Below are 27,546 nucleotides of genomic sequence, written 5' to 3' on the forward strand. Positions count from 1 at the left end.
AGTGTCACTGGCCCTCATATGTGGGATCCGAACCGGGGCCCTCTGGCATCCCAAGCGAGTTCTTAACCATCGCGCCACTCGGCCGGCCCTGGTTAGACATTTTTATAATTTAAGATGTGGTCCCCCTAACTAGTCTAGTACCCACCTGGTGCTATACATAGTTGTTACCATATTATTGACTATGTTCCCTATGCTTTACTTTACATCCCTATGACTATTTTGTAACTACAAATTTGTACTTAATACCTTCACCTTTTTCACCCAGCCCCCAACACCCTTCCATTTATCTCCCTGATAAATCTAGTACCCATCTAACATGATACATAGTTATTACAATATTATTCACAATATTCCTTATGCTATAACTTACACCCCCATAACTACTTTGTAACAACCAATTTGTACTTCTTAATACTTTCCTGTTTTTACCCACCCCCCAAGACCCTCCGTCTAACATCCATCAAAATGTTTTGTTTCTATGAGTTTGTTTATTTTGTTCTTTAGATTCCACACATAAGCAAAATCACATTCCATCTGTCTTTCTCTGACAGACTCCACTTAGCACAATGCCCTCCATTTCCATTTATACCACCACAAATGGCAAGAACCCGTTTCCTTCCCTGGTTGAGTAATATTCTGTTGTATATATGTATGACATACTCTTTATCTACTTATCCAGTGATGGACATGCAGGCTGCCTTCACACCTTGGCCATTGTAAACAAAGCTGCGATGAACATATAGATGTACATGTCCCCTCAAAGTAGCATCCTGTGTTTTCTCGGATAAATACCCTGAAGTGGGATTACTGGGGCCTTCTTTGTCTTTTATTATATAGACCTTTGTTATAAAGTATATTTTGTCTAGTATAAGTATTGCTACTCAGCTATTTTGTTTCTTTGTTTCAATTTTCATGAAATATTTTTTCCCCATCTCTTTAGTTTCAGTCTGTGTGTGTCTTTATATCTGAAGTGAGTCTCAAGTAGGCAGCATATGTAAGGCTCTTGTTTTCTTATCCATTCATCCACTGTAACTTTTATACAAATTTAATTTTATTATTAGCTTCAGGTGTAAAAAAAACAGTATAATGATTAGACATTTACACCCCTCACAAAGTGATAACCCCACCAAGTCTACTACCACTCTGGCATCGTACACAGCAATTATAGTATCATTGACCTTATAGTTGACCTTCAGTAGTATTTTATATTAGTTACAGGTGTACAGCACAGTAGTTAGGCATTTATATAGTCTATAAAGTGATTCCACTGATAAGTCCAATATCTATCTGACACCCTATATATATAGTCTTTATAACATTTAAAATTATATTTCCCATTTTAAATTATATTTCACATCCCCGTGACTATTTTGTGACTACCAATTTGTACTTTCTAATCTCTTACCCTTATCACCCATCCCCCAACCCTCTCCCACCTATCAACCATCAGTTTCTTCTCTATATCAGCCTATTTTTGTTTTGTTTGCTCATTTATCTATTCTTTAGATTCCACATATAAGTGAGATCATATGGTATTTGTCTTTCTCTGTCTGACTTATTCCACTCAGTATAATGTCCTTTACGTCCATCCATGTTGTTGCAAATGGTAAGATTTCGTTCTTTTTTTATGGCAGAGTAATACGCCAATGTATAAATGCACCAGAATTTCTTTATCCAATCATCTATTGATGGGCATTTCGGTTGTTTCCAAGTCTTGGCTATTGTAAATAGTGTTGCAGTAAACATAGGGGTGCATATATTTTTCCTAATTAGTGTCTTGGATTCCTTTGGATAAATACCCAGAGTGGAATTGTTGGGTTATAAGGTAGTTCTATTTTTAATTTTTTGAGGAACCACCATACTGTATTTCATAGTGACTGCAACAATTTGCAATTCCACCAAGAGTGCACGAAGGTTCCCTTTTCTCCACATCCTCCCCAGCACTTGTTTGTTTGTTAATTGATGATAGCCATTCTGACAGGAGTGAGGTGGTATCTCATTGTGGTTTTTATTTGCATTTTTCTAATGATTAATTATGTTGATCATATTTTCATATGTCTATTGGCTATCTAGAAGACCTCGTTGGAGAAATGTCTGTTCACGTCTTCTGTTCATTTTTTAATGGGATTGGTTTTTTGGGGGTGTTGAGTTGTATGAGTTTGTTGTAATAAATTTTGGATATTAACTCCTTATCAGATGTATCATTGGCAAATATCTTCTGCCATTCAATAGGATTAATTTTGTTTAGTTGATGGTTTCCTTTGCTGTGAAAAAAATTTTTACTTTGGTGTAGTCCTATTTCTTTATTTTCTTGTGTTTTTCTTGCCAGATGTGATATATCAGTAAAAATATTATGAAGGGAAATGTCTGATCCTTTACTTCCTATATTTTCTTCTAGAAGTTTTATGGTTTGGGGTCTTACATTTAAGTCTTTAATTTATTTTGAGTTAACTCTTGTATATTGCATAAGAAGGTAGTCCAGTTTCATTTTTTTGCATATATCTGTCCAGTTTTTCCAGCACCATTTATTGAACAGACTTTCTTTACACCAATGTAAATTCTTGCTTCCTTTGTCATAGATTAAATGGCCATACACACTTGGATTTATTTCTGGGCTCTCTACACTGTTTCATTGATCTATGTGTCTGTTTTTATGGTAATACCATGCTGTTTTGATTTCTATAGCCTTGGCATATAATTTAATATCAGGTAGCATGATTCCTCCAGCTTTGTTCTTATTTATCAGGATTGCTGTATCTATGCATGGACTTTTATGATTCCATATACATTTTAGGATTATTTGTTATACTTCTGTGAAAAATGTCACTGGTATTTTGATAAGAATTGTGTTGAATCTGTACATTGCTTTGGGCAGTATGGATATTTTAACTATATTCATTCTTCTTATCCATGAGCATGGTATATGTTTCCATTTATTTGTACCTTTTTAATTTCTCTTTTCATTGTCTTATAATTTTCTGACTACAGGTCTATTACTTCCTTGATTAAATTTATTCCTAAGTATTTTATTTTTTGTGTGATGCAATTGTAAATGAGATTGTTTTCTTAATTTCTCTTTCTGATAGTTCATGATTGGTGTATAAAAGGCAACCAATTTCTGAATATTAATTTTGTATCCTGCTACTGTCCTAAATTCATTTATCAGTTCTAACAGTCATTTGGTGGAATCTTTGAGATTCTCTCTCTATAAGATCATGTCATCTGCAAATAATGACAATTTTACTTCCTGCTTTCCAAATTGGATGTCTTTTATTTCTTCTTGTCTGATTGCTGTGGATAGAATTTCCAATAATATGTTGAGTAAAAATGATGAAGGTGGGCATCCTTGTCTTGATCCTGATCTTAAGAAGAATGCTTTAAGTGTTTCCCATTGAGTATGATATTAACTGTGGGTTTGTCATATATGGACTTTATTATGTTGATATGTGTTCCCTCTATTCCAACTTTGCTGAAAGTTTTTATCATAAATGAATGCTGGATTTTGTGAAATGTTTTTTTCTCCATCGAGTTATATGATCATATAATTTTTATTTTCCATTTTGTTTATGTGATGTATCACATTAATTGATTTACAGATATTAAACTAACCTTGAATGAATCCCACTTGATCATGGTGTATGTTCTTTTTAATGTATTGCTGAATTTACTTTGCTAATATTTTGTTGAGGATTTTTGCATTGATGTTCATTAGAGACATTGGCATACAGGTGTTTTTGTTTTTGTTTTTTGTTTGTTTGTTTTTTGCAGTGTCTTTGGCTTTTGGATCAGGGTAATGGTGCCCTTGTAAAATGAGCTTGGGGGCCTTCTATCCTCCAGGATAATAAGTGTTAATTCTTTTTTGAATGTTTGGTAAAACAAACCTGTGAAGCCATCTGTTCCAGGACTTTTGTTCATTGAGAGCTCGTTGATTACTGATTTAATTTCATTAGTAGTAATTGGGTAGTTCAGATTTTCTGTTTCTTTTTTTTTCTTTTTTTTAAATTGACAAATTTAAATTGGCAAAAGGGAAACAGTGTTGGGGAATTGGGAAGGGGGACCAGCCAATTTGTTGTTCTTCAATCTTAGTTGTGGAGGGTGCCAGTCGCCATCTGGCTGTCAGCTAGCAGCTCGTGGCCTCTAAGCTCAAGCTGCTGTGTTACAATCTTATTTGCGGGCAGGCATAGTCCACCATCGAACAGGCAGTCTTGTTAGGAGCATGTGCTCTCACCAGCTGAGCCATCCTGCCACCTGTTGGCAGCTCAGTGGCAGTTCAGCTCGGGCACAGCATCACTGGCCCATGTGGGAATGGAACCAGCGGTCCTGTTTCTCAGAGCTCGCACTCTTAAGCTAACACTTAACCAACTGAGCCACTCGGCTGGCCCTCTGTTTTTTTCTTGATTTAGCCTTGGAAGATTGCATGCTTCTAGGAATTTCTCCATGTCTTCCAGATTGTTCAATTTTTGGCATACAGTTGCTTGTAGTATTTTCTTAAAATATTTTATTTCTGTGGTGAACTCTGTCAATTCTCCTCTTTCTGATTTTATTTATTTGGGTCCTCTCTCTATTTTTTTTGATGGGTCTGAATAAAGGTTTGCCAATTTTGTTTCTCTCAAAAAACCAGCTCTTAGTTTCATTAATCTTTTGTATTGTTTTATTTTTTCTTTGTTTTTAGTCTCTGTTTTGTTTATTTCCACTCTAAACTTTATTATATCCTTCCTCACTTTGGCTTTGTTTGCTGTTCTTTTTCTAATTCTTTAGGTGTAAAAATAGACTGTTGATTTGAGATTTTTTTTCTTTCTATTTCGGCCTGCAGTGCTATGAATTTCCCTCTTAGAACTGCTTTTGCTATGTCCTATATATTTTGGAGTGGTGTGTTTTCATTTTCATTTGTCTCAAGTTATCTTTTGATTTCTTCTTGATCTCATTGTTGACCCATTCATTATTTAGTAGCAAGTTAGTTAGTCTCCATGCATTTGCATGTTTTTCAGTTTTTATTTTTTGGAATTGATTTCTAGTTTCATACCACTGTGGTCGGAGAAGATGCTTGATAGGATTTCAATCTTCCCAAATTTATTGAGACTTGTTTGGTTGCCTAATATGTGGTCTATCTTGGAAAATATTCCATGTCCACTTCAAGAAAAAGTATATTCTGCTGTTTTTGGGTGAAATGCACTAAAAGTATCAATATCAATTAATTTCATCTGATCTAGTGTGTCACTTAAGGCCACTGTTTCCATGTCGATTTTCTGTCTGGAACATGTTTCCATTGGTGTCATTGGGATGTTAAAGTCTCCTACTATGATTGTGTTACTGTTGATCCCTGCCTTCATATCAGTCAATATTTGTTTTATGCATTAGGTACTCTATGTTGGGTGCATAGATGTTTACTAGGGTTATTTGCTCTTGTTGGGTTGATCCCTTTATCATTATATAATGTCCTTCTGAGTCTCTTAATATAGTCTTCATTTTAAAGTCTATTTTATCCAATATAAGTATTGCTATCCCAGCTTTTTTCTCATTTTTATGTGTGTGAAATAATTTTTCTATACCTTTACTTTCATTCTGTGTGTGCCTTTCGATCGGAGGTGGGTCTCTCTCTCTCTCTCTCGTTTTTTTTTTTAATTAAATTTTATTGGGGTAACAGTTGTTAGCAAATTTACATAGATTTCAGGTTTACAATTCTGTAATACATCATCTGTATATCACATTGTGTGTTCACCACCCAGAGTCAGTTCTCTTTCCATCACTATATATTTAATCCCCTTTACCCTCATCTACCACCCTTCTGTGCCCTTACCATCTGGTAACCACTAAACTATTGTCTGTGTCTATGAGTTTTGTTTCTTCATTTGTTTTCCTTCTTTTGAGTTTTCAGTTTTATATACCACATATCAGCGAAATCATATCATTTTCTACTTTTTCTGTCTGACTTATTTCAGTTAGCATTATAATCTCAAGATCCATCTATGTTGTTGCAAATGGCACTATTTCATCTTTTCTTATGGCAGAATAGTATTGCATTGTGTATACATACCACAACTTCTTTATCCAATCATCTATCGAAGGACACTTTGGTTGTTTCCATGTCTTGGCCACCGTAAATAAAGCTGCAATGAACATTAGAACACATATATCTTTACGGGTAAATGTTTTCAGATTTTTTGAGTAGACACCCAAGAGAGGGATTGCTGGGTCATATGGTAATTCTATTTTTAATTTTTTGAGAACTCTCCACACTGCCTTCTATAGCAGCTGCACCAATCTGCATTCCTGGGGTGGGTTTCTTGTAGGTAACATGTACATGGGTTTTGTTTTCTTATCCACTCAAGTACCATATGTGCTATTATTGGGCCATTTAATCCTTTTGCATTTAAAGTGATTATTGATAAGGACATAGTTATTGCCATTTTATTATTCACCTTTTTTGATCTTTGTTTGTTTGTTCCTTTGTTTTCTCCTCTCTTCTGCTTAAAGAAGTACTTTTAACATTTCTTATAATACTGGCTTGGTGGTAATGAATTTCTTTAGCTTTTTCTTGTCTGGGAAGCTATTCATCTCCTTCAATTTTAAATGATAGCCTTGCAGGGTAGAATAGTCTTGGTTGTAGGCCCTTGTTTTTCATCACTTTGAATATTTCCTGCCACTCCCTTCTGGCCTGCAACGTTTCTGTTGAGAAATCAGCTTATAGTCTTATGGGAGCTCCTTTGTGAGTAACTAGTTGTCTTTCTCTTGCTGCTTTTAGGATTCTCTATTTTTCTTTAACGTTTGCTATTTTAATTATGATGTGTCTTGGTGTGGGTGTGTTTGGGTTCCTCTTGTTTGGGACTCTGTGCTTCCTGGCTTTGCATGTCTTTTTTCTTCACTAGGTTAGGAAAGTTTTCAGTCATTATTTCTTCAAAAAGATTCTTGATTCCTCTCTTCTCCTTCTGGTATTCCTATAATGCCAATGTTGTTATCCTTGATGTTCAACCACAGGTCTCTTAAACTATCTTCATTGTTTTTTCCTTTTTTTCTTTTTGTTGTTCCAATTGAGTATATTGTGCTATTTTGTCTTTTAAATTGCTGATTTGATCCTCTGCTTCATATCATCTGCTGTTGACTTCTTCTAATGTATTCTTCACTTCTGACTGGATCTTTTTTTATGATTTGTATGTCCTTCTCTATGTTTTCTATCTGTTGAAATCCTCAGTAGTTTCCTTAAGCAGTTTTATAATCAGTGTTTTAAATTGTGCCTCTGGTAGGTTGTTCGCCTTCATTTAATTTAGTTCTATTTCTGGAGGTTTCTCCTGTTCTTTTATTCAGGACATGTTTTTGTTTGTTTTTGTTTCCTCATCCTGGCAGCCACTCTGTGTTTGCTTCTATGTATTAGGTAGATCTCCTATGTCTCTCAGTCTCTGCTGAGCGGCCTTATGTAGTATTTGTTCTGTGTAGTCAAATTGTGCAGTCTCCCTAATCTCCTGTGCGTGTGTTCCAGAGGTGTCCCTTGTATTGTGTGTGTTTTCCTTTTGTAGTGAGCCTTGATTGTTTCTGATGTGTCAGTGTGTGGGATTGACCCCCCAGGCTTACTGACTGAGAGGACTAGCTATACCCACAGTATATGAGCTGATCTGTGGGGACCAGCCCCTCAGAGGAGACTTCACTCCCACAGGCTCTGGTGCCTGTTGAGATGCCACTTGTGGGGCTAACCAGGTAGTGCTCTGATGTGGTCTGAAGCTGACCCCTGGGTGTGTTGTTTCTCATGTCTCTTGGGAGGATCTCCCATGCAGGGAAATTTCAACCTTGCCTGTTACTGGCTTGTAGTTACCTGGTAGGAAGCACAAAGCTATATGTGGTTGGCTGCTGCCTATGGTGGACCTGGAGTCATGGTGGGGTGGCTTCACTGTGAACCAAGGGTGGCTACCACCAAAAGTGTGCTGAGGCAGCTTAGGAAAAAACCCAGGGTCCCTTAGGCCTACTGCTACCCTCCAGCTGCCTGTAAGACCCAGTCATAGAAAGAGACTCCTTAGGTGCACAGTCTGGGCCAGTTGACCTGGTGTTGAGAGTGCCTTTGGCAATACAATAGTAGCTGGGCAGTGTGGAGTCCCAGGAAGTTACAAGATGTGGCCAGTGGTTTTTACAAAGTTAATGCAGATTCACTTCTTATGTCAGTGTTCAGCCTGTGAACCCTTTGTACACTGTCTGAAGAACACTGCAGCCAGTCACTGCTCACCTTAGGGGAACACCTGGCTTGTGATCACTTTGCACAATGCCCATAGAGCACCACAGAGAGCCACCATTTGCCTCAGGCTTGCAAATTACCAAGAGTTGCTTAAGAGTGGCTGTGGCACAGGTTTTGGGTCCGTGTCCACCACGAAAATCTCTCCAGGTCTTTGTGGACCAACTACTTCTGTAAAAGGCCTCTGCTTGTGGGGGCTGGCCACGTAGGTGCCAAGAGCGACCCTGCCAATGCAACTCTAGGTAGGTGGGGTGGGATTCCAGAGAGCTCAGGATTGTGCTCGATGGTTTCTATGAAACCAGTGCAGTCCTGGCTCCCACACTGGTTCTAGGCCCACCACCACCCTGCAAAAACATCCTGAAAACACCACAGCCAGCCTCCACCCACCTCAGGCCCATAGGTTCCTGAGGGATGCCCTAGAGATGCTGTGGCACAGGACTTGGGTTACTGCCCACTAGCAAATGTTTCCTGGGCCACCACAGGCTGTCTACCCACTGCAAAGAGACTTCTGCAGCCTGTAAGTTGGGGCCAGCAGCCCAGCAGTCAAGAGCTTCCCGAGGGTTTTAGCACCAGCTGTGTGGGGGGCAGGGACACCGGGTGTCACCAAGGTGGTGCACATGCATGGATTCCACTGACCAATATGGTCCCAGACTTGGCCTTTTGGGGGAAGGCTTAACACTGAATAGATGCTGCCTTCCTGTAGGCCACACATGTGTCAGGCTCCACTCAAGGATAACAGTGGCTCCTGTCCCTCCAGTTCCCACCTAGAAGCCATAATACTCAGTGTTTCCTCACTCATCCTTAGGCTTCTTTAGCTGCCACCCCTCCACCAGTGACCAGGTGAGTGCCCACAAGTGATTGAGTCTGTGTGCTGGCTCTACAAGACTACATCTGGGTTTCCACTAGATAGGGCAGATTTTCCTTTCTGATTTTCACTGCCAGATGCTGTGGGTCCTCCTCTTCCCAGCACAGGACTTTAGGGCTGGGGAGCCTGGCATGGGGCTGGGACCCCTCCCTCTCCAGGGAAAACCCCTGCCACTGAGGTGCCCCCCTGGTGTTCAACTATTATCTGTGGGTTTGGGGTCAGCCCATTTCACATCTCAGCCCCTCCGACCAGTCTCGATTTGGCTTCTTATATATATCCTTACTTATAGAGGTTCTGCTCCACTAGTGTTCAGATGATTTTTGAGGTTGATTGTTTTATAGTTTATTTGTAATTTTGGTGTGATCCTGGAATACAGTAGGCATAGCGTTTACCTAATCTGCCATCTTGGACCAGTTGTCTTGAAAATAGCTGTTGATAGAGATGTAGTTATTTCCAGTTTATTATTTATATTTTTAATTTATTTTGCTTTTAAAGTTCCTTGTAATTCTGGTTTGGTATTGGTGAACTTCTTTTGCCTTTTATTGTCTTGGAAGGTATTTATCTGTTCTATTCTAAATTATAGCTTTGCTGTGTAACCTTGGTTGTAGGTCCTTGTTTTTCATCACTTTGAATATTTCATGTTAATCTCTTCTTGCCTGCAAAGTTTCTGTTGAGAAATCAACTGACGGTCTTATGGGTGCTTCCTTATAGGCAACTAACCACTTTTCTCTTGCTGCTTTTAAGGTACTCTCTTTCTCTTTAACTTTTGACATTTTAATTTTGGTGGGTCTTGGTGTGGAACCTCTTTGGGTTCATCTTGTTTGGGACCCTCTGTGCTTCCTGGGCTTGTATATCTTTTTCCTGCACCAGGTTAGGAAACTTCTATCATTATGTCTTCAAATAGGTTTTCAATTGTTTGCTATCTCTCTTCTCCTTCTGGTACCCCTATGATGTGAATATTGGTACACTTTATGTTGTCTCAGAGGCCCCTTAAACTGTCCTCATTTTTTTGCATTCTATTTATTATTTTTGGTCGGATGTTTTCTTCTACCTTATCATCGAAATCACCAACTCAGTCATCTGCTTCATTTAATCTACTTTTGATTCCCCCTAATGTATTCATCATTTCTGATATTTCTGACTGGTTCATTTTCATGTTTTCTATCTCTTTGTTGATGTTTTCCCTGAGATCATTGAGTATCCTTATAACCCATGTTTTGAACTCTGCATCTGGTATATTGCTTGTCTCCATTTTGTTTAATTATTTTTTTCAAGCTTTGTTCTGTTCTTTTATTTGAAACATTTTTCTTTGTCTCCCCATTTTGGGTTGCCTCCCTGTGTTTGTTTCTATGCATTAGGTAGGGCTGCTATGTCTTCCGGTCTTAGTAGTGTGGTCTTATGTAGTAGGTGTGCTGTAGGGCTTAGTGGGGCAGTTTCCCTTGTCACCTGAGCTGGGTATTCCAGCTGTGTCCATTTTGTAGGTTTTGTGTGTGCCTTCCTATTGTAGTTGAACCTTGGTTGCTGTTTGCACATCAATGGGAGAGATTGATAATCAGGCTGAATTGTTGTGAAGACTGGCCATGACTGCAGTGGAGATGCATGAGCTGACCCTAAAGAGCATGATTCACTTTAGCAGTGCTCCAGTTCCTGCCCAGTGTGCCCATTTGGGTGCATCATCCCTCGAGGTGGCTGGGTGATTCTCTGGCTGTTCCTAAGCTGGCCACTGGGCATGCCAGCCTTTGGGCCTCCTGCGAGAGTCCCTACAGCAGCCCAAGTTCTGCTGAAGCCTGTGCCCTGCTTGGGGCCACCTGCAATGAGCCACAAAGCAATCTGCAGTTGACCACTGCCCCCTCTGGCTTGGAGGTTCCTCGAGAGGCCAAGCTATGAGCAAAGGCCAGCTTTTGCTAGTGCCTGGCTTAGAGCTGTTCAGCCAGTGGTATGGGACACTTTGAAGCCAGGTGCTACTTGTTTAGGTTTTGTGAACTTTTGAGAGATGTTAGGAAAGTCTGCATTATAAGACAAGGTAGGTCATTCATTCAGAAAAGCCACTGGAAGCAGATTGTGTGGGCCCAAAAGTTGAATGGGGTGGGGTCTCAGGGAATCAGAGTAAATGAATGGTGTTAGCCAGGTTGATGGAGACTTAGATATAGTGGGCACCTGCATCTGCATGCCAGGAGAGGGGAAGGCTCAGCAAAGAAACAATGGCTTCTACCATCTCATTTATCAGGAGAAAAATACCCCTTATACCCTCACCCACAGCCAGACAATTCAATTCCTCCTCATATGTTCTTGGTGGCTCTCCAGCTGCTGGCCCAGCTCTGGAGCTCAGAGTGAGTCCATCAGTGAGTAAGGCTGTGTGGGGGCCCATTAAGTGGAGCACCTGGAACTGCAGACATTCTATAATAGTCTTACTCAGCCACAATCTCTGCTGGTTTTCACAGTCAGAAGTTATGGGGACTTCTCTCCTCAGCCCTGGACGTGGGCTGGAGAGCCTGGTGTGATGCTGGGACCCCTCACTCCTCTGGGATGAGGGACCTCCAAAGCTGAAATATCCCTCTCAATTTTCAATGGTCACACATGGGTGTGGGACCAGACTGTTCTGTGTTTTTACCCCTCCTACCAGTCTTGAGGTGGCTTTTTCTGTATGTCCTTAGTTGTAAGACTGGTTCTACTAGACTTCAGGTGATTCTCAATAATGGTTGTTCTGTAGTTTAGTTGTAATTTTGATGTGGTCATGACCTGGGGTAAGCTCAGTATTTACCTACTCTGCCATCTTGACTGGATCTTCTGTTCTCCCTTATTCTGTTCTTTCCAGGGACGATGTGAGTAAGGGTATCTTGAAACCATGAGAGAAGAAATATTTCCCCCACCATTTCCTTTTTTAAGGGAGGGTCTTGACTCTACTTTGACCTCTTGTCTTGATCATAAGAGTCCCACAGCTATGGTACATACATACTTTCATTATATTAAGAAGAAATAATTTAAATTTACTTTCATACTTGAATTAATGTACTGAGGGAATCGTTACTTAAAAAATACATTTGAAGGATCTTTTGTACAACATAAATAACTTTCCCCTAATTTATCTGTTTTAATTCCTGATTTTTAAATAATAAAATTTTTAGCAATAAGAGAACACATATGAAAAATGTGCACTTTAAGCCTGACTTCTACTTTTAATATTCCAGTCTTGATTTCATGAAAATGAGCAACTTAGGTAATCTAATTATTTTTAAAGATACTTTTGCACACAGAAAAAACATTTTTGTTTAATATATGTATAGGCAACTCGCACTTTGTATTAGAGCCTAATTCACTTGGGTGTACTGAAATTCATGAAACTTATTAACATAAAGCCATCACATAAATAATGTAAAATCTAATTTCCTGTTTCAGACTATCAGTCTTCTTTAGCTATTCCCACTGATCCCACCTTTTCTTCAGCTAAGGTTCTTGTAATACTGTAAGATATTATGAGCATATTACAGATGGAATTCATTAAAATATTAAGTTAAAATTACCCAATACTGGGTTTTAAAAGACCTTCTCAATAGCTTTTTTTATTTGGGAGCTTAGTTTTCAAATTCAGTAGCATCACCTGCAGTTGTGTTTTAGCATCCTTGAAACACTTTTGAGGGACCACTTGATCACAGGAAGGCTGTAAATATATAAAGACCATACTGAGATGCTTTGAAAAGCTGGCCCAAGGTTTCTACATGCCATGGAACATTACCTTTAGTGGTGCGTTCTTGGCTTCAGGGAATTCCCTTTCATCCAGCCTCACCCAGCGCTGTATGAACTGCTGAACCATAGGATTTTCGTTGTTGACAATCTGGAATCCTGTAATGTTGGCTCCCCCATGCATGACTCTTTCTAGCAAAATATCGGTAAAACCCTAGAAAGAGATTGAAAGAAAATCATGATTATGGGAAGTTGTGAGTTCTTAATCACCATATATGTTGATTAGACTGCTAAGGAGGAAACAAAAACTCCTTCCCTAGGATCACTCTTAAACAATTAAAAACAAAAACCTGGACACAATACTACATGTCAATTATATCTCAATTAAAACAACAACAACAGCAACAAAAAACAAACAAAAACCCTGGATATGGACTACTTCTTAGGCCACGATGTCTCTGAAACTACAGGCTTGAAGGAGAAAATATGCTTACTTCCATTTTAGGGCCTGCACCTATGCTGCATCAAGGACAAACATAGATGCCAACTTCAAACAAATGTTTTGATTTGTTTCATTTACCTGTATTTTTAGTGTTTCTTCAATAATGCAATGCTTCATGTAACTAGAAAATGTGTAAAAAGTTTGACTCTTTTTAAAAAACATTTCTTCAGCTTATTATGCCAAATACAGCAGATTGCTTCAGATTCTCATGATGAATACTTTCACATTTTTGACTTACGAAAATTCCAAAGAGCAAAATGGATAGCTTGGTTGTATATGATGGTACAAACCCCAGGATATGTCTCACATGTGTCTATAAAGGAGTTTTGAAATCCATTTCATAGCATCTGTAGTTTTCTTCTTCTCTTGCTCTGGTTATGGTCTGGTATCTCTGCCACTTAAGCCTCCTGATGGAATCTCTTTAGGTTCACACCAAACCGTCTTCACCTTGGCACCACCAGTTCCACTGGGGATTGCTATCTTCTAGGAAACCTCTCCCAGGAATCGTGCTATTTTTGCTACATACCTGTCTCTTGATAGATGCTTCTGATATAGTTTGATCCTCAATAGGCTGAAGCCAACATTTATATTCATAAAAAAATTGGGAGAATTCTTCCTCCCTTCTTTAGATTTCCCTCCCCAATATTTTACTATAAATATTTCAAATATACAGAAAAGTTGAAAGAATTGTACAGTGAACATCCATATAATTACCACTCATATTTTACAGTTAGTATTTTTCTATCCATCCACCAATCCCTTTCATTTTTTGGATGCATTTCAAAGTTGCAGACATTAGTTTATTTTACAGAAAAATAATTTGGCATGCAGGTCATTAACTAGAGTTCAATATTTGTTTGCAGTTATTTCCCCCCTTTCCCTCATTCCTTCCTTCCTTCCTTCCTTCCTTCCTTCCTTCCTTTTTTTCCTTCCTTTTTCTTCAGGTAAAATTCACATTAAACAAAACGTGCGTTTTTTGTTTTCTTTATTTTCAGCTATAGTTGACATACAATATTATATTATTTTCAGATGTACAACATAGTGATTAGACATTTATATAATTTACTAAGTGATCACCCAGATAAGTCTAGTACCACCTGACACCATATATAGTTATTACAATATTATTGACTATATTCCCTATGTTCTACTTTACATCCCTGTAACTATTTATTTTTAATTTTTCAATTACAGTTGACAATATTATTTTCTGTTAGTTTCAGGTGTGCAGAATAATGGTTAGACATTTATATAATTTACAAAGTGACCCCTCCAATTAGTCTAGTACCCACTTGGCACTGTACAGTTACAACATTATTGATTATATTCCCTATGCTGTACTTTACATTCCCATGATTATTTTTATAACTGGCAATTTGTACTTCTTAATCTCTTTCGCTTTTTTTCACCAATTCCCTCAACCCTCTTCTCATCTAGCAACCATTAATGTGTTCTCTGTACATAAGTTTGTTTCTGTTTTGTTTGTTTTTTTATTTTGTTTTTTTAGATTCCACATATAAATGCAACAATATGGTATTTATCTTTCCCTGTTTGACTTATTTTACTTAGCATAATACCCTCTAGGCCCATCCATGTTATTGCAGATGACAAGATTTCATTCTTTTTTATGGCTGAGTAATATTCCATTGTATTATGTACCACCTCTTCTTTATTCACCTATTGATGGACACTTTGGTTGCTTCCATAACTAGGCTATTGTAAATACTGCTGCAATGAACATAAGGCTGCATATATCTTTTCAAATTTGTGTTTTGGATTTTTTTCAGATAAATACCCAGAGGTAGAATTGCTGGGTCATATGGTAGTTCTATTTTTAATTTTTTGAGAAACATCCATAATGTTTTTCAGTGGCTGCACCAATTTGCAATCCCACCAACAGTGCACGAGGGTTCCCTTTTCTCCACATCCTTGCCAACACTTGTTTTTTGTTTATTTATTGATAATAGCCATTATGAAAGATGTGAGGTGATGACTCATTGTAGGAAATGCAAATGAAAACCACAATGAGATATTACTTCACACCTGTCTTTAATGTACCACTCAATGAATTTTCGTGAATGCATATACTTGTATTACTCAAATCTCTATTAGTTTTCTTTTTTGCATTATGTTTTCATTGAAATGTAATAATCATATAGAAAAATGTACCTATATTTTAGTGTATAACCTGATAAATGTTCACAAACTGAACACATGAATGTAACCAATATCGAGAAGCAACCCTCTTGTGTGCTTCTTTAGTCACCAACCTTACCCTCACTTTAAAAATTTTTTTACATTTCTTTAACATGGACAAGAAAGTAGTCTTAGAAAACATTTTAGTGAAACAGCTTTTTCAGTTATTCACATCCCCCTTCCTCTTCCTTTTATAAATGGGATATGAGTCAATGGAGACTGGATAAAAGCCAAATAATTTGCATTGCTCAGAATCATTCCGCCTTTCAGATAATCACAAAGTATTTTTAAAATTAACATTAACTTGTTAGCATGAGTTTTCTTCCAAAGGCCTCCTTCATGAGAAAAACTAAGACTCACTGTTTTATCCCATTTTCTCCCCCTGAACTGTAATCAGCATAGAGGCTTGCTTGTGTATAAAATCTAGCAGAGGCTCCAGTGGGGGCTTAAGCTTAACTATTACACAACTCCCTACTTTCACCCTCTAAACATATATACAAATAAAGAGTCAAGGGAAAAACTTTAACAAATGGCTTTAACTAATTTACTGTGCCAAACTGTATTTGTCAATTAACAACAGTATTACATAAGAACAGTGACCAGCTGCCCACCTGCCTGCTGATGGGGGTAAATATTAGGCTTTCTGGTGCTCTCCCATGTCTTAAAAGCCTGGGCTGGAAAAGTGGAGTTCCCTTCCATGAAAGAAAGGGGTTGAGAATGCTTCTGCCCCGACAGCATGCACTAGGAAGCAGTATCTCTTGTGCCTTTCACACTTCAATAAGCATCACAATCCTGTTTACCTAATACTCAGAGCATGTTAAAATAGCAACAGAGGATTAACAAAAGGGAGGGAGAGAGAAAATATCCCAGAAGTCTCACTTCTGCCTTAAGGCATAAGTGCCAGCATTTCACTCTTGTTATGCACCATACCACTCTTTTCTAGAAAGATTTTCCCTCACTGCCCTTTTCTTGGCAGGGATAATAAAAGGAGGGGTACAACACAAATTTACCTCACCAATCATCTCAATTTATTCCCAGGAGGCTTCACTCTACCACTTAGGCCCCACACATTTCTACTCTCCAATAAACATACTATAATTTGGAAATATTTTCGTAGGCATACTCTGCATTCATCTCTCTACCACACATCAAACAACTGAGGACCTAGAAGTTTCTCAGTCAACCCATGTTTTATGACAAATATACCTGGGAATGAGTTCTGGCACACCTCATACTGGAATCAGCCTGGCTGTCTTCATGTGATGAAATGCATTCACAGGAGCACAAATCAAGCCAGGGTAAGGTCACCTCAAACGATTCTGGTAGGCAAGACCTACTAGTACACAACACTAGCTCCTACTGATTGCTCTGAAGGCTTATCTGTCCATAAGAGCAGAAAGCACTAACACAGCCTGATGAAAAAAAAATGGAAAGAACAGAAGAGTAGTAGAAAAAGAAAAGATGTAACAGTTATATAGGGAGATGAAAGGAGAGATCTTGTTGATAAAGGGCAAGAGTTGGCTAGCTTCTGGTGCTACTTCTACTGGCCCACTTGTATACATTTTACTTATTGTAACCTAATCAGATTCTGTGGCTTGAATGTCACCCTGGTGCTCACCATTCAGATGCAGCAATCCATAGTCCTCGAAGTTAATATAATCAAGGATGGATTCTGCTCGAAGCTTATGAAAAAACAATGCAGCAGAGCTGACCAAGACATATCAAGGATGTAGAAGCAGAAGAGAGAAAAGAGTTGAATAGTAGAGAACAGAAAAGCTGTTCTGGCTAACAGGCAGGAGTTGGTTGACTTGTGATCATTTTTTAATTTCTAATGCCTTTTCAGAAAACAATTCTCTTTTTGTATTACATATTACTAAATTCCACAGTGCAAGTGGCCATTGATAATCTCCAAGATTGTAAAAATTGAAATTGCTGTTTTCAGTTTTATATACCACATATCAGTGAAATCATATGGTTCTCGACTTTTTCTGTCTGACTTATTTCGCTTAGCATTATAATCTCAAGATCCATTGATGTTGTTGCAAATGGCACTATTTCATTTTTTCTTATGGCATATTAGCATTCCATTGTGTATATGTGATATATATATATATATATATATATATATATATATCTCACAACTTCTTTATCCAATCATCTATCAAAGGACACTTTGGCTGTTTCCATGTCTTGGCCACAGTAAAGCTGCAATGAACATCGGAGTACATATATCTTTATGGATAATTTTTTTCAGATTTTTTGGGTAGATACCCAAGAGAGGGATTTCTGGGTCATATAGTAAATCTATTTTTAATTTTTTTAGAAATCTCCACACTGCATTCCATAGCAGCTGCACCAGTCTGCATTTCTACCAGCAGTGTATGGGGGCTCCTTTTTCACCACAGAGTGGTATATAAAAGTGAAAACAACAAAAGAACAAGAAAAACAAATGAAGAAACAAAACTTATAGAGACAAACAATAGTTTAGTGTTTATCAGAGAGTAAAAAGGGAGGGGGATGGTAGATGAGGGTAAAGGGGATCAAATATATGGTGATGGAAAGAGAACTGACTCTGGGTGGTGAACACACAATGTGATATATATATATATATAATGTATTATAGAATTGTGCACCTGAAATCTATGTAACTTTACTAACAATTATCACCCCAATAAATTTTAATACAAAAAGTAAAATGGCTAGATTTCTCTTTTAATTGGCAACACACCAACATCAAATTTGGATATAAATGCCAAATATTTCTAAACCTTCGGTAAAAAGACTAACAAAAAGAAATGGGTATAAATGTCTAATCAATTTGTTGTTGTGTACACCTGAAACTAATTTAAAAAATAAATAAAAATAAAATTAAAAAAGACCACTAAACAGATATAATAGTTAAACAAATAAAAGGGTGAAGAGCAATGGTAGAAAGAAGTTAAGAGACAGTTTTTGGCTGTGGAGCAGAAATTTCCTGGCTCTTAGTCTCCCTTCCACCTCTGTTCTATTGTTTTAAAACATTCTGTTTTCTTTCACGTATTGCTGCATTCTATTGTAGTTGTGGAAAAGCATAGTCCATGATACTTTGAAAATTGATGCCTGACTCTCTCCAAAGCCTCAGTAAAGACACAAATTCAGCAGAGCTGACCACCAAACCTTCAAAAGGTAATTGATGATATGAGCATTTTATTTTGGAAAAGGGACAAGTGGTAGGCAGGGTTGTATTAGAATAGAGGTTCTAGCTCTTTCTCCTCTTATTTAATTTTCCTTTTAAAATAATTATTTGGGGCCAGCCGAGTGGCGCGATGGTTAAGACCTGGCTTGGGACGCCAGAGGGCCCCGGTTCGGATCCCACATATGAGGGCCAGTGACACTGCCCTCTACAGCTAAGATGCTGAATAACAGCTCAACCTGGAGCTGGGCTGCCATGAGTAGCCGGCAACGGCGTGGGCTGCAGCCCCTGCTGCAGTTGGTTGCCATGGGCTACCGTGTGTAGCCAGCAGCCAGCGTGAGCGGCCAGCAGCCGCAGTGAGCGGCCGTCCAGAAGCCTGCGACTGATGTGCCTCACCCGGGAAGAGTGCAATGATGGTGCCAAATTGGGCCAGTGAAGCAACGTCCTCCACAACCACACTGAAGAACAAAACGACAGCAACTTGTCTGTTCCCCTTCCACCAATTCCCCAGCACTGTTCCCATCCCCCCAGTTCCCCAATTAAAAATATAATAATTATTATTTGTTTTTCAATTACAGTTGGCATACAATATTATATTAGTTTCAGGTATACAACATAGTGATCAGACATTTATATAATTTATGAAGTGATCCTCTAATTAATCTAGTACCCACCTGGCACTATACATAGTCATTACCATATTACTGACTGTATTCTCTATGCTGTACTTTACATCGCCGTGACTATTTTGTGACTACCGATTTGTACTTAATCCCATCACCTTTTTCATCCAGCCCTCCAACTTCCCTTCCATCTGGTAACCATGAATTTGTTCTCTGCATCTATGAGTCTATTTTTTATTGTTTGTTTCTGTTTATTTTGTTCTTTAGATACCACATAAAAGTGCATCCATATGGTATTTGTCTTTCTTTGATGACTTATTTCACTTTGCATAATGCCCTCTAGGTCCACTCATGTTGTTGCAAATGGTAAGGTTTCATTTTTTTTTATGGCTGAGTAGTATCCCATTCTATTTATGTATCATTTCATCCATTTATCTATTTATGGACACTTTGATTGCTTCCATATCTTGGCTATTGTAAATAATGCTGCAATGAAAATATGGATGCACATGTCTTATCACATTAGTTTCTGGGTTTCTTCAGAAAGAATACCCAGGAGTGGAATTACTGTGTCCTTATTTATCTCTTGTTATAGCCTTTGTTTTAAAGTCTATTTCGTCTGGTATAAGTATTGCTACTCCAGGTTTTTAAAAATTATTTTTATATTTCCATTATCATGAAATATATTTTTCCATCCCTATACTTTCAGTTTGTGTGTGCCTTTCAATCTGAATTGAGTCTCTTATATGTAGCATATGTAAGGGTCGTATTTTCTTATCCATTCAGCTACAGATATCTTTTGACTGCAGCATTTAATCCATTTACATTGCAAGTAATTGTTGATAGATATGTGGTTCTTAATATTTTATTTTTCATATTTTTGGTCTTTTTGTCCTTCCTCTTCTTAAAGAAGTCCCTTTAATATTTCTTATAATACTCGCTTGGTGGTGATAAACTCTAGCTTTTTCTTATCTGGGAAGCTTTTTATGTTGCCTTCAATTTTAAATGATAGCCTTGCTGGGTAGAGTAATCTTGGTTGAAGGTCCTTGCTCTTTATCACTTTGAATATTTCCTGCCAATCCCTTCTGGCCAGCAAAATTTCTGTTCAGAAATCAGCTGACAGTCTTATGAGAGCTCCCTTATAGGCAACTAAGTGCTTTTCTCTTGCTGCTTTTAAGATTCTCTCTTTGTCTTAAGCATTTGGCCTCTTAATTATGATGTGTCTTGGTGTGGGCCTTTTTGAATTTATCTTATTTGGGACTATCTGCACTTTCTGGGCTTGTATGTCTATTTCCTTAGCCAGGTTAGGGAAGTTTTCTGTCATTATTTTTTTAAATAGGTTTTCAATTCCTTGCGCTCTCTCTTCTCCTTGTGGTACTCCTATGATGCAAATGTTAGCATGCTTGATGTTGTCCCAGAGGCCCCTTAAATTGTCATTTTTTGGATTCCTTTTTCTTTTTGCTGTTCTGATTGGATGTTTTCTGCAACCTTATCTTCCAAATCGCTGATTCAGTCCTCTGCTTCATCTAATCTACTGTTGATTGCTTCTATGTATTCTTCATTTCAGTTATTGTATTCTTTATTTTTGACTGGTTCTTTTTCATGTTTTCTATCTCCATTTTTATGTTTCCTATCGCTTTGTTGAAGTTCTCACTGAGATTGAGCATCCTTATAACCAATGTTTTGAACTCTTTGTCTCAATTTTGTTTAGTTCTTTTTCTGGAGCTATGATCTGTTCTTTCATTTTGGATATGTTTCTTTGCCTCCCCATTTTGGCTGTCACCCTGTGATTGTTTCTATGTATTAGGCAGGGCCACTATATCTTCCAGTCTTACTAGAGTGGCCTTTTGTAGTAAGTATCCTGTGGGATTTAGTGGCACAGTCTCCTTGGTCATCTGAGCCAGGTGATCCAGGTGTGTCCCTTGTGTGTGTTGTGTGTGCCCTCCTGTTGTTGACTCTTGGTTGCTGTTTGCATATTAATAGAGAGATTGGCTGTCAGGCTAATTGATTATGAGTACTGCTCATGAATATAATAAAGGTGGTGTGTGCAGGGGCTGACCCCACAGAGCAGGATTTGCTTTAGCAGGGCTCTAGTGCTTGCTCAGTCTGTCCTTTGAGTGTATATTCCATGCATGCAGCTAGGTGGTGCTCTGGTATGTTTTGAAGCAAGCCCCTGGTCAGTATATCCTTTGTTATAAAACTTCTGTTCAGCTAGACTTCAGGTGATTCTAAATGATGATTTTTCTGTAGTTTAGTTGTAATTTTCATGTGGTCATTGGCAGAGACAAACACAGTGTTTACCTACTATACCATCTTGAACAGAATCTCTTATATTTTTTTAATTTTAAATCATTATTCTTGCTAATAATCTCTTGCTGGATTTTCTTTTTTGAGTTTTTCATCACAGTCCTTGAGTATGGAAAATGGAGGACAGATTTTCTAAAATCTCAGTTACAACATGAGCTGAATAGATCTGACCACCTTAGATCCAGTAAGTAACAGAGAAAGGAACAAGGAGGGAGAGTGGTAGGATGGGAGATATTAGAAGGTGGTAGTTCCTAGTCTGCTTTTCTCTTTTTCCTTTTATTGATCTTTACTTGAAATTTGCCTCCCAAAGTCCTCATTTTTTGGAAATCTTTATCCCCTGTCCTCCTTAACCCTTATAAAAAATTATTATAACAAGGTCAGCCATTCGGCACCAATCTCTAACAGACCAGAAGAGGTTAAGGAGTGTAGAAATGAAAGTTATATGATCACATCTACCTAAATGGTTAGAGTTTTCCAACTCCTAGCCATGATTCTTTCTCACATTGTGATCTACAAGGGGGAATTACCGTTCCATTTTTTTTCTTTTTTTTCTTTTTTTTATATTGTTTTTAGAACTGGCCTCTCCAAAGCCTTTGTAAAATTGCCCACACAGATTTTGTCACCCAAAGCCATTAGGTAAAAGTGGAAAAGGGAAAGAGTTGGAGCAAAATGTAAACACAGATAATTTAGGAGACAGCTTCTGGCTAAAGAGAGAATTTTCTTGCCTCCTATTACCCCATTTCCTTCCTTCCCATGATTATCAGCACTTGGAGATAACCACACATAAACTTCTATGTGGGGAATTTAGAGTTCCCAATAACCATAAACTTCTGCAAAAAAATCTAATGAAGCAGTCAAGTTTTCAACACCCAAACCCAAAAGAGATGGGATTGCAGGCATAGGGAGTAATAGAGGAAGGCATGCACTTTACCTGTCTTCCTGCCAGCTGTCAAATTATTCTCCATAGCCTGCTATCTTACACTCCACCCCTGAAGCTGTCTCTTACTGGTTAATTTTTATCTCGTGACCTTTTCCAGAAAGTTCCATCTTCACTCCTCTCTAACAGAAACACCCATGGGTAGGACATAGTTAACTCACCCTATTGGCTCTGTCCACTCTCACGAGGACTTCTCCTTTCACGCATACTCTAGCTACTCCCACTTTGGCTTCTTTCTTGTCCACAGGCCAAGCCTCGTCCTTACACTCTATCCCTCCATGCTACTGTGAGAAGTAGTGCAGTGATCAGACAGCAATGCATGTGAATTGAGATGGATTTTTAAGATTGTTATTATCAGAAAATCCTCATATTTAGAAAAGTATGTCTGATTACTTGTTTAAATGTGTGATAAGTGAGTTTATAAGTTTTTACTTTTAACTTATGTCTTTGACTCAAACTAAATTGAAAATTGTTTTAAAGTTATTTAAGTCTTTTTGGTTAGTTCTGACTTATTTTTCAGGGTATAAGTACCTGAATCATGCACTTCTTCCAATGCCAACTGCTCAGAAAAGGACAGTAAACCCATATCCTTTTATTTAATATTTGCATTTTAACATGTCTGACTGCAAAATGAAATTTCTGTATTATGAATTCTATTTCCATCCTGAGATTCATCTGCTATTAAAAATTATATTAATGTACATTAAATGTATTTTTCCCAAAGATAAAACATGTTCCATTAAATTTCTTTGATATTTTTGTGGGGAAAGGTGGCTCATTTTATTTAAGCAGGTTGCTGCTTTATAGCAACTGCGCTATCCCTTTGCTATATCATAGCAGTTCATTTTTTTGCTTGAAAATCAGTTTCTTCTGGCATCTCTTATCTAACAAAGATATTATAATTTATTTTTTGCCTTTTTTCCATATTTAATTTTGAGTGAATGTGGGGTAGGTAGTCATGAAAATTATCATATAACTGGGCTATGGAATCCAATTTTTAAAAAAGATACAATTAATCATACATAGTATCTCAGCCAATGAATTTGTTACATTTTGAAGCTTTATAGTCTGTAAAACAAATAAATTCTTGGTTTCCTTTGAATTCACTTTGGATGAGACATCAATAAGACTCCAATTAGAACCTCTTTTATACTCTAGAACCCATTGTCTAACTACCTTCCAACTAAAGTGACTTTCATATTTCATGTGCATCTTTAAAAGAATGTGTCCCAAAGCAAACTTATTATATTCCCTCAAAATATCTTCCACTTCTTGTATCCTTTCAATTAATGGCACTTTAGGTCTACAGTGTCACTGGGTGTGGGGCCCAAGTACCTGTATTTTCATAAACTCATCAGGTGACTCTGAAGCACTAGTGGGTTTGAGAACCACTGGCCTAGACTATTGTCCTAGCTTCCTAGTTGGTGCTCTGAATTCCAGTTATTGATCTCTCCAGTTTATTCTTCACATAATAAATTTAACTTCCTAAAATACAAGTTAGTGCATAATACCCCTTTCCTTAAATCATTGCAAGGATTCCTTACTTTCTACAGACATATTAACAGCCAAAAATCTTGACTTGGCTTTCAAGGATTTCCATTATGTGTTATCTTTTGCTCCCCTGACCTCATCCATACCACTTCCTTCAACAGAACTCATGTTGTAGCCACATTATGCCCTTTTAACCTTGGTTCCTTTGTCTAGGAAAAGCCCCTAATTCATCACTTACAGCTCTGGCTGTGTCTATTGAAATTTCATTTTTCCAGAATCAATTCATTTAGTACAATAATGACTAAAATCATGGATATCAAATTTATCACTGTAATGTCTACCAGTTAGTAAGGAGGCCAATTTGTGCCCCCTTTTTATGCCCTAATTATTACACAGGCTCTTGCACATTGTTGACTTCTTATGTGCTTTTGTCCTTCTTTATTATTGCATGCCTTCCAATGCTTTCTGTGTAATAAGTAGGTGTGCATACACCACAACATTATTGCTAAATGACTCCAAGGTTCCAAATCCCCTGCTGTACTTGTGGAATGTCTGTTAAGCCAATTTTATTTTTTCATTGGGATATTAACAATTAGAAGTGATGATCAGGTACTCAATGATTTTTTTGTGCTTAGACTAGACTTATCAAATTCCAGTGCTATTTACATTTCACCAATTCCTTTTGATTGATATGTTGGTTTTTTTGGCTAACTGCCATGGTGGTATATTTTCCTTTACTTGGTTCAGTAAACTGTGTGTGGAGGGAGAGATTAAAAGAGATGGGAGAAGACAAAGAAAGATTGGAGGCAGTCTTACTACTCCCAGGTAGGGTGATTTGAAAATCTTTTTTCTCACTTTCTATGTTCTAAGTACACTTGATTATTTGCCTCTGTGTAACAATGGTAATACTTGTTAGATACATGAATATAATCTCTAGAAGTTATTCCTTTGAGAGAGAAACTACTCATTTGGATTTGTTAGTTCCGCTATACTTCACCAAGTATATCAATTCTCAATCACATCACATCTGTTTGTTTGATCTAGTGCACTATTACCCACATCTGAATGCAACCATATAAAACCGACCATAACCTTTGTGCCTAAGAAGTTCATACAGATCCTTGTAAACTACCTGTGATTAATTCTCCAAGGCCATCTTTTTTACAGAAATTGGTTACACAGCTGACATTCAAACACATATTGTCCCTGATTTGAGAATAGTCACACAGCCCAGTCTTCCAAAGATTCAGATGACTTTAGTATTATTCTGTCTCCCTTGATATATATATATATATATATATATATATATATACACTGAAATTCAGTTTTCTTCTAGCAGTGTAAATAATTGAGAGTTGGAAATAAATATATCCAATACTTACTTTTTGATCACTTATTTTCATGATGTGTGGAGACTTTTTTTCATATAATACTATACTTAGGGTACATTTTGTTCAGAGAGGAAAACAGACAAGATAAGTTGGGTGACTTTCATTGAGTTGGTAGTAGATTATGGGTGAGAAATGCAAAATATGGCTTACCTACAGGGAAGATAAAAACAGTAGAATGAGGGCCGGCCGAGTGGCGCGATGGTTAAGAACTCGCTTGGGATTCCAGAGGGACCCGGTTTGGATCCCACATATGAAGGCCAGTGACACTGCCCTCTACAGCTAAGATGCTGAACAACAGCTCAACCTGGAGCTGGGCTGCCATGAGTCGCCGGCAACGGCGTAGGCTGCAGCCCCTGTGGCAGTGGGTTGCCATGGGCTACCGTGTGTAGCCAGCAGCCAGCGTGAGTGGCCAGCAGCCACAGTGAGCAGCCGTCCAGAAGTCGGCGACTGATCTGCCTCGCCCGGGAAGAGCGCAATGATGATGCCAACTTGGGCCAGTGAAACAACGTCCTCCACAACTAGACTGAAGAACAAAACGACAGCAACTTGTCTGTTACCCTTCCCCCAATTCCCCAGCACTGTTCCCATCCCCTCAATTCCCCAATAAAAATCTTTAAAAAAACAAAACAAAACTAAACAAAAAACAGTAGAATGAGTGTCGGAAGGCTGACAAGAACAAGTATCTGTCTCACAATTTGGATGAAGCCTGGCTCTGCCTTTAGTGCCATTTGAATTGTTCATCTTGGTGATGCTTTTATAGGGAAATAAATATTAATTGTGGTAACTCAAGTTATCAAGTTGCTAATGAGAGACATGAGTCTTTTTTGAGAAGCAGCTCCATCCTCCTGGGAAGATGTAGTATGTAGGGTTGAAGACTGCACCTTATAAATTAGCATTTGATTACAGGTTGCTTGTATTGTTCACTCACTGTTTTGTTCTCTAATCCAGTCAACAAATATACTCTGAAACCTCCTAAATACTATCTGTTGGTATAATGGTGAGCCATTTCAAACTTGGTCCCTGGCCTCACAGCACTTTAGTCCAGTGGGAGTTATATGTATAACCATAGGTAATAACCATAGGTAACTACAGGTAGATGCAAGTGTTATTAGTAAGAAAAATAACCTCTCATCTCTATTTTATTAACAGCTATATTGAGGTGTAATTTAAATATCAGAAGTTTCATCCATTTCACACTGATTTTTTGAAAGCAAAAATCAGATTATGTTCCTTCCTTACTTGAAATTTTGTTAATGTTTTTCTTTTGTTGTTGAAAAAAGCTAAAATACCTTAACCAGCCCAACTAAAGGCTTATGTAATCAAAATTTTGTCACTCACTCTGCTCTAGCCCTAATTGCTTTCTGACGGTTCAGAGAAGGTGTTCAGATCTTTTCTACCTCAGGATTTTGTCACATGCTGTTTCCTAATCTTTGCATGCGCTTTCCCTGATTCTTCATATAACTGTATATTACTCACCATTCAGATAATTGTTTGAAAGTCACCTTTTCTGAAGGCCTTCTCTGGCTATGCTATGCAGAGTTTTGGCTCCCTACACTTTGCCTTCTCTTCATTCCCTGTCCCAGCATCTGTTCTATCACCATGCTAATTATCATAAACTATACAAGTTTGGTCTGTCAAATATGATTATAAGATTCTTAAAGACACCTCCTTGCAGGGAAGTGGATAAGGTACTGGACATACAAGCGGTACAGAGAAAACATAACCTACTATGAAGACCTTTAGAGTGATATTACCCAAAGTGTGTGTGGACTGCTGCTGGTCTGATTTTTGTTACCAGTCTGAGATGAAATAAGGAAAGTAATTGAATTTATAAGCCTTTATAGCAATTTGACAGGGCAATATATGGCTGTTGAATCTAATACTAAAAAATGAGTTAATATTTTTTTTATATATCTTGTTTGGTTTGTTTCATGTTTTTTGGTAATTTATTTTTCTTGTAGTTTTATTGGTCTGTGAAGATTTGGGGGAAAACTGGTTCTTCTTTATAAATAGTTTGAGAAGTAGTGTTTTAGAGGATATGTTATGGGGGCCTGGGGAAAAACAGAATTCTTTCAATTTATCTTGTTAGAATATTGGGTAGGAAGTGATCTTTCCTTGTTAATTTCAGACAGGAGAGAAAGAGAGGGTGGGAGGGATGGGGAAGAA

At 37.8% G+C, this 27,546-nt stretch overlaps 1 protein-coding gene across 7 annotated transcripts in view; it reads right to left on the reverse strand.

The window, feature by feature from the left end:
• GRIA3 (glutamate ionotropic receptor AMPA type subunit 3) overlaps nt 1-27,546 on the reverse strand; it is a 483,327-nt gene that overhangs the window by 161,783 nt on the left and 293,998 nt on the right. For all 7 annotated transcript variants that reach the window (XM_019657922.1, XM_019657921.1, XM_019657923.1 and 4 more), the window contains one exon: nt 12,814-12,975. In XM_019657922.1, coding sequence (XP_019513467.1) covers nt 12,814-12,975 — 162 coding nt within the window. The remainder of the gene's footprint in view (nt 1-12,813; nt 12,976-27,546) is intronic.

Source organism: Hipposideros armiger, unplaced genomic scaffold, assembly GCF_001890085.2.
Source record: "Hipposideros armiger isolate ML-2016 unplaced genomic scaffold, ASM189008v1 scaffold_281, whole genome shotgun sequence".
Taxonomy (NCBI): domain Eukaryota; kingdom Metazoa; phylum Chordata; class Mammalia; order Chiroptera; family Hipposideridae; genus Hipposideros; species Hipposideros armiger.